Consider the following 7,680-nt stretch of genomic DNA (forward strand, 5'->3'; position numbering starts at 1 on the left):
TTTGTTCATCTTTCAACTTTATACATTATATCGTGTACATAGCTGGACTAGTAACTTTGTTCATCTTACAACTTTATACATTATATCCGTGTACATAGCTGGACTAGTATAAAGTTGTAAGATGAACAAAGTTTTGTAAGATGAACAAAGTTACTAGTCCAGCTATGTACATCGATATAATGTCTTTATACATTATATCGATGTACATAGCTGGACTAGTAACTTTGTTCATCTTATATTAGTTAGATTTTATGAAGTTATGGACAGAGAGAGAGAAAAATGCCTGAGATGATCTTTGTAGTCTTTTTCATAAAAGGAGTAATTGTTATTAAAAGAATTAATTAAACTGTTTTCCAATATTTTGCATTTAAATTTCAGAAAAATGACATTGCCATGGCGATCACAAAGTATGATCAGTTTGACTTTTTGATTGACATTGTGCCTCGAGATGAATTGAAACCCACCAAACGACAAGATGATAGTGTGAGAACTACGGCAGCCATGCACCCAGATCAGGTGCAGTACTACTTTCAACTAGCTCAGCAACACCAAGCAGCCTTGCAGCAACAGAACAATACTGTTGCTACACCCCAACAGCAGACAGTGACGCAACAAGCTGCCACACCACAGGTACAGTTCAATACATCACTCAGATGGTGTAGCAGTTTGTAGCTGTACTGATGGATTGTGTTGATCAAGTAAACTTAATTTACCTGGTGACAAACTGCCACACCCACAGATACAATTTGCAGTTATGCTGTTGGAATGTGTTGATCAAATTATAGTAAACCAATGATAAACTGCCATATTATGGGTATTTTTCTTGAGCTAGATTTATTTTGGTTTGAGTTTCATACTTTTTTTCTCTTCAAAAAATTGTGAAAAACATAAAATGCTGGAATGCTCATTATGTTTTCTGAGTATATATTTCACTGATTTTATTATAAGATGTTATTGTTTTGGTATAAATCTTGATGGCTAACATTTAAAAACCAAGTAATTAATGGTGCAGCTTCCTTTATTAGTGAATTTAAAATTGTGAAATTACTGGAAAGCTGGTCTTTATATTTCAAGTCTGTATCCTTTGATGGAGTATTAGTTTTTACTATAATTCTGAGGTATCTTCATGAAAATTAGTTGGCTTTTAGTAAACATCACACATCTGTTGTATACAGAAAGGCAGGATTTTTAATGAATCATTTTTACTAATGACTTAACTTGATATTTATGAAGTCAGTTGGAGTAAAAAGTGGTTTTCATGTTAAGAATAAAAATACTTTTTTCAACTTACAGTTTCATATTTCATATACATAATCTCTAGAACCTAAAAAAATGAATATTAGAAGTTGTTTTTTCAGTAAAACTTTTATCTCTTATTTTCTGTACCCTAACACTAATTGTAACAAAATTATCTGTAGTGACTGTTGAAAAGCACGATATAAAATCAAATATAGCTTTCTAATATTACATTTTAAAATTCAAATATGCAGCATGTAAAATAGAATGTTTTAAACCTAATATAATTGTTCTGACTTTCTAACTAACCTACATGTGGGTAAAATAATTCCCATACCTGGTCAAGCTTAGTTCCAACACTGGCTTGCAATGAAAACAATGGCAAATTATTCAGACCAGTTATCTCAACAGCTCCAGGCTTCAATGTATTCAATAAATTGAAATCTTCACTTTTTTATTGGTTATAAATGATCCAATAGCAAATGAGAGAGAATGATTGACATTTTTGAAATACAGAATGTGATAGGAGGGTGTGGAATTTGGGTTTGACTTTCTGGTTTTATATTCCCATAAACTAAGAAAATTGGAGGCAGTAGACATGTTTTATGTTTTAACAATATTTGTACTATAAGTGTGTTATTTATTGGAAATTCAAAGTGGGTAGAAATTAAATCTAAAATTGGCAATTTGGAGGGAAGAAGTGTCGTGATGCAGTTTATGAATTTTCTTGACATGTGATGTCTAACACCTAAACCAAGGAAAATGGTTGGTCATCTCAGTGAAATATTGTAGTATTTAGTTTCATTTAACCCTATTTTAAATTTGCTGGATTTATGGTTAAGCACACATGTTAATTTTAAATTTCTCTAACCTTGCAATAATGAATGGGTGTGATAACTTGCTATTGTACAGTGTTTTTTACCTGTAAAAAATGTACAGAACTACTTTTATTTGAAAATACATGGAACACAATGATGTGCATTTTTCTGTTAGTTGTAAAAATATTACAATTAGGACAGCTATTTAGGTAAAACAATTTTACATATTTGTTGGAATATACGTATATTTGGCACAAGTCTTACCAACTAGTTAGCCAATTGTTATCTCATTTTTATTGTATCTTGAAAAGATATATTCATATTAAGATTGGATTCTTGCTGATATAAATGATATGTTGAAATTTTTAATGCATTGTTTTATGAACAAGTTGTTCAGTTACAGTAAAAGAAAAATATTAGTATTAAGTTTTTGTTGTTGAAACTCTAAAATCCTACATATGAATATAAATGGTATTTCAACTTTATATTGTCATAGAAAATTAGTTGTATGAATATTGTGCAATTTGTTTTTACAGAGATTTGCTTGGCCGTGTGAGAAGTGTATTAGTTTGTAGCACAGTGTAATACTTTGCGTGTCTTTATTTTTTGTCTTGTTGGTACAAACAGTATTTAAATATCTTTTTTTAGATCCAAATTGTACAAACCAGTAGTGGCATTCAGACTATGGCCTCAACAACTCCAACTCTAACAGTACAAACTGCAACTCCTACTTTTTCAGTTCCTTCAGTTCTTCAAGTTCAGACAGTAAGTAATACAAGTGGCGAGTGAATTAAGTAAATTTATCATTGGCATTGATTTCATGAGTGGCACAATTATTTTTGAATGCGTTATTTCAGTTGATCACTATTTTGAACCATTGCTTAGTCCAACACATTCTGTAAGTAAGTGATGATTAACGACACATTAGATTGCTTGAAAAAGTGTTAAGATGGGAACGTTTTTGTGGTGAAAATAAATGAATTTTTTAAGATAAAGTATAAGGATCTACTGTGATTCTTGTTAGGAAAATATAATAGACTTTATTCATGTGTGCTTCTACAGTACTCAAAAAATTAAAGGATAATGAGGTTTTGATATATATTTTCAAAATTTGAAGGAAAGAAAAATGGATTTTCACTATTTAGAAAACCTGTTTATTACATATAACACAGATAAACAATATCAAGCAAGTCAAAAAGTTAATTTAAAAGTAACAAAAAACAATATTTGGCTGCACTCATATAAAAAAAAAATTCACTTATTAAGATGAACAAACTTAAGAAAAGGAGTCTTTAGCAGCTTAGAGGTCCTCCTCTATTGTTTATACTTCTCTGCACCTGTTCTCTGTACTGCTCATGACATTTTCAATGACTTGCTGGGGGAGCACAGTCCACTTCTGGGTGAAGGTAGCTCTGAGCTCCTGGATAGTTGGAGGAGCAGGTTGTCTGTCCCTAACTGCTTTCCCCTACTAAACCTCACACACGCTGATTTGGATTTAGGTCCAGTGACCTAGCAGGTCAGTCCATTATATCTATTCCCTCATCCTGAAAAAATTGCTGCATGATCCTGGTGGTGTAATGATCCAAAAACTCATCTCTGACAACATTAGCAAAGAGGCAAACAATAGGTAGCAGGATCTCATCCATGTAATGTCTTGCTGTTTGGCATCCTCCATCCACCACATAGAGGTCTGTATGTGCCTGCATGGAAATGCCATCCTAGACCATCATTGAGCCACTCAATAAGGCATCATAGTGGACAGTGTTACAGGCCAAATATTTTTCTCATTCATGTCTACAAACCCTCATGTGTTGACCACTTGAAAATACACAGAACTTGCTCTCATCTTTGAACAGTACAGGGTCCCATTGCTAAGTGACCCAGATGACATGTTGTTGGGCAAGCACCATCCAGGATGTTCAGTGCCTTGGGGCCAGTACAGGGACTGTAACTGATATCGTGGACCTGAGCCCAGCCTCATGGAGCCTGTTTTTGAACATTGAGCACAATACATGCACTCCAATGGCTTGCTGAAACTCATTCCTAAGAGCCCTAGTGCTACTTGTGCAGTTTCTAATGGCTACATTCTGCAGATATCAGTTGTCTACCACACCTGTAGCCCTTCTGCAACCCTGGCTTTTTTTGTATCTTCTCCTGACCACAGCTTGTGACACCCCCCATGACCTATGCCACCTCATTCTGGATCCAGCCCTCTTGAAGAAGTGTGATGGCTCTGCAAACTTCAGTTTCAGCAAATTGGTTTCTGATGGTTTGCACACACTCTGCAAAAGTAAACATCTTTCCTAATCAATCAAAATTATCCTTTTGGTTTACACTATTTGGATCATTTCTAAAGAGACCTATTATATAAGGAATAATTGGTGCATAATGTATCTGTTAACCAAATTGATAATGATACAATATTTGGTTTAGCTGTTGGCTATTTTATGGTGTTTGAGTAGTTCTACATCTGGTGATAATAGATTTATGACTAGATACTAATTAGTTTTAATCATAAGATTTGGCTGTTGGCTATTTTATGGTGTTTGAGTAGCTCTGCATCTGGTGATAATGATACAATATTTGGTTTAGCTGTTGGCTATTTTATGGTGTTTGAGTAGTTCTGCATCTGGTGATAATGATACAATATTTGGTTTAGCTGTTGGCTATTTTATGGTGTTTGAGTAGCTCTACATCTGGTGATAATAGATTTATGACTAGATACTAATTACTAATTAGTTTTAATCCTAAGATTTAGCTGTTGGCTATTTTATGGTGTTTGAGTAGTTAGTGATAATAGATTTATGACTGGATACTAATTACTAATTAGTTTTAATCTTAAGATTTAGCTGTTGGCTATTTTATGGTGTTTGAGTAGTTCTGCATCTGATGATAATAGATTTATGACTGGATACTAATTACTAATTAGTTTTAATCCTAAGATTTGGCTGCTATGTTTTCAAGAGGATTATCCAGGTTCTGATAACTTGGTTGCTGGAATGTGTTATTATTTTCATCTATCATTTTCTTACATGTGGTTCATATCCTATTATTTTGTAATATTCTAATTTATCATAAGGTTTTTTTCTCTGGCATGATAGACTATTGCAGATAGATGATAAATCAATATTGCTGAGTGTTGTTTGTCTGCTCTGCGTGTATTGAAATCCACATTTGTGTTTTTCTTTCAGGTTTTTAGGTGGTTTGATTAGTTATGTTAGCATATGGAGGTATATGTGGTTGTATGTCTGTTTTTTTATTCTCTGTATTTTCTTTATCAAGTGTTTCAGTTATCCATTGTTAAGGAACATTGTATTAATGTGTGTTTTCTTTGACATTATTAGCTTCTTTGATACTATAAATCTCTTCATTCTGGAAACTAAGCAGTCTATGACATATAATGGTTGGAGACTGCTTGAATGGGTAATGAAAAATACAAGTTTAATACAAGTTTAACATAACAGCAAATGTACAACGTTACGACAAGGTTTTGTCATCATCAGGTACATATGACATATGTTTTTACACTATTGGATTGGTTTGATTTATAGCTGAGATATGGGTAAGCTTCTCTGGTATATGAGTTATGTATCTTGGTAAACATCACATTAACAAATGAGAGTGTATCTTTTTCCATTGTGAACTGTATTATAGGATTATGTCTGTTCAGTGGTTCATAAATTCTTGAAGCTTCTCTATAATGTGTATGTGATCATATTGTGAATGTATCACCAACATGCCTGAGCCAAATCTTCTAGCATAGAACAGTGTTTTGAAATGTTTCATTTAGAGGTAACTGAGTACTGGCGATAGGATTGAGTCTGACAGAAAAAGAAAGGGTATAATTTGTTGAATGTCTTTGTAGATATTTGTGATTTCTTACTCATTTGCACCCTCAGCTACAACTTATAATTCTATCTCTTAGTCAGCAGCCTCATCACCACAAGTTCTTCAACTTCCACAGACACTGCAGCAAGGACAACTTAACCAGACTGGAGGGATTCAGTTGGTTCAGCAAGTCATCAACAGTAATGGAGAAATCCAGCAGATTCCAGTGAGACTTTATATTTTTGTAGTTTAGAAATTTGGTGTCAAACTCATATTGAAGAATTAATGTGTAATTCAAAATGTACAAGTGTATCTTCACAAAATTTGATACACTTGTATATGTACTGACAAAAATCAGACTACAGTATTTCCTTCCGCTTACAAAATTAGCTATTCTTGTTCAGTGCTGCCCTCTATATGCAGATGTTTTATTTACGAATGCTACAAGCCTTCTACTCGCCCCTATTGGAATCGAATGTTAAATATACTTTACATTCTTTATTACATCTTAATGAAGTTTGTATATACTTGGAACTATAGCAGAATTGATGAAGAGAAGTACATTTACCATAATTTTTTTTTTTAAATACCGTTTGTGGTTTCCCAGTGACCCTGTAATTATTTTACTAGCATATATGACCTCTCTCGAGCTCTTATAGGTGTTTTTCAGGATAATGGTTCACAGTTTTTTTCAGTGCTGATCCCATTGCAGACATCCTAAATATGCTCGATACTGTTTGTTCCAAATGTCTTTCAACTGGCCCATTCAGCTTTATTTTTTGTATATTTTTTGTTCAGTCAAAGTTGTGACCCCCATCAGAGTCTGTCATGACTTTAACTGAGGTCACCACCCAAAGTTTGTAAACAACTGATATACTGTATAACCTTTTTTAAACCTTAAAAGTGTAATATTAAGGAAATGTTCTGAAAAAAAAATATATGCAATAAATCAGTAACTTTATAATTAATGAAAGACAAATCATAAATTGCATATAAACGGGGTCGGTCAATTTGACCGAGTCACGTGACCTTTTGTACTCATTTAACGTTGATATAAATTTAATACTTATAACTCTCTATATATTGGGTATATCTTCATGAAATTTGGCAGTGTTTCAGTTAATATTACAAGTCTTTTACATACAAAAAGTCATATTTCTCGGTGAAGTATTTTTGATAAAATATAATGAAGATTTGTTGTCCATGAATATATTGAATATTTGTTTTGAATAGTCCATGTGCAAAGTAATTTTCATGTTAAAATTAAAAATACTTTTCCTCATCTCAAAAATCTCATATTTCCTTTGTGTAATCCCTAAAACCTCTAAATGTATTTCAAACGTTTTTGTTTTTCACTAAATCCTTATAATTTATATGTTATTTTTTCTACCCTATCTCAAAACCGGATTGATTAATTCGACCGACCTTGTAACCATAAAAAAAAATTGAAATAAACCTAAATTAATCTTCTTTCCTTTCTTGTAACATGAAACTACATTTGTTTATCCTAATACATCTATTTATAATTAAATTTTATTGTTTCATTGCCCTTTGAACCGTGTCTAACTGCTATTCGCATCATTATAAGTTGTAAATCACTCGGGGAACATACAGCTCACGTTACACAATCAAATTATATTACCCACAAGCTGTTCGCATGCATGCTTCTTGAACCATTGTGATTATATTATTATTACTTATTTTACCTATTCTAGTCGTAATTAAAAAATCTAATTTTAATTTTAGTTAATTTTATAATAATAAATAAAGAATAAATATGAAAAACAAGAAATAAAGT

The 7,680-nt window shown here is 32.5% G+C and overlaps 1 protein-coding gene across 3 annotated transcripts in view; it reads left to right on the forward strand.

The window, feature by feature from the left end:
- The window catches only part of LOC106469191 (nuclear transcription factor Y subunit gamma-like), a 58,967-nt gene that overhangs the window by 29,958 nt on the left and 21,329 nt on the right, over positions 1 to 7,680 (forward strand). For all 3 annotated transcript variants that reach the window (XM_013929654.2, XM_013929655.2, XM_022397629.1), the window contains 3 exons: positions 379 to 630; positions 2,703 to 2,819; positions 5,980 to 6,108. In XM_013929654.2, coding sequence (XP_013785108.1) covers positions 379 to 630; positions 2,703 to 2,819; positions 5,980 to 6,108 — 498 coding nt within the window. The remainder of the gene's footprint in view (positions 1 to 378; positions 631 to 2,702; positions 2,820 to 5,979; positions 6,109 to 7,680) is intronic.

Source organism: Limulus polyphemus, unplaced genomic scaffold (assembly GCF_000517525.1).
Source record: "Limulus polyphemus unplaced genomic scaffold, Limulus_polyphemus-2.1.2 Scaffold3348, whole genome shotgun sequence".
Classification (NCBI taxonomy): domain Eukaryota; kingdom Metazoa; phylum Arthropoda; class Merostomata; order Xiphosura; family Limulidae; genus Limulus; species Limulus polyphemus.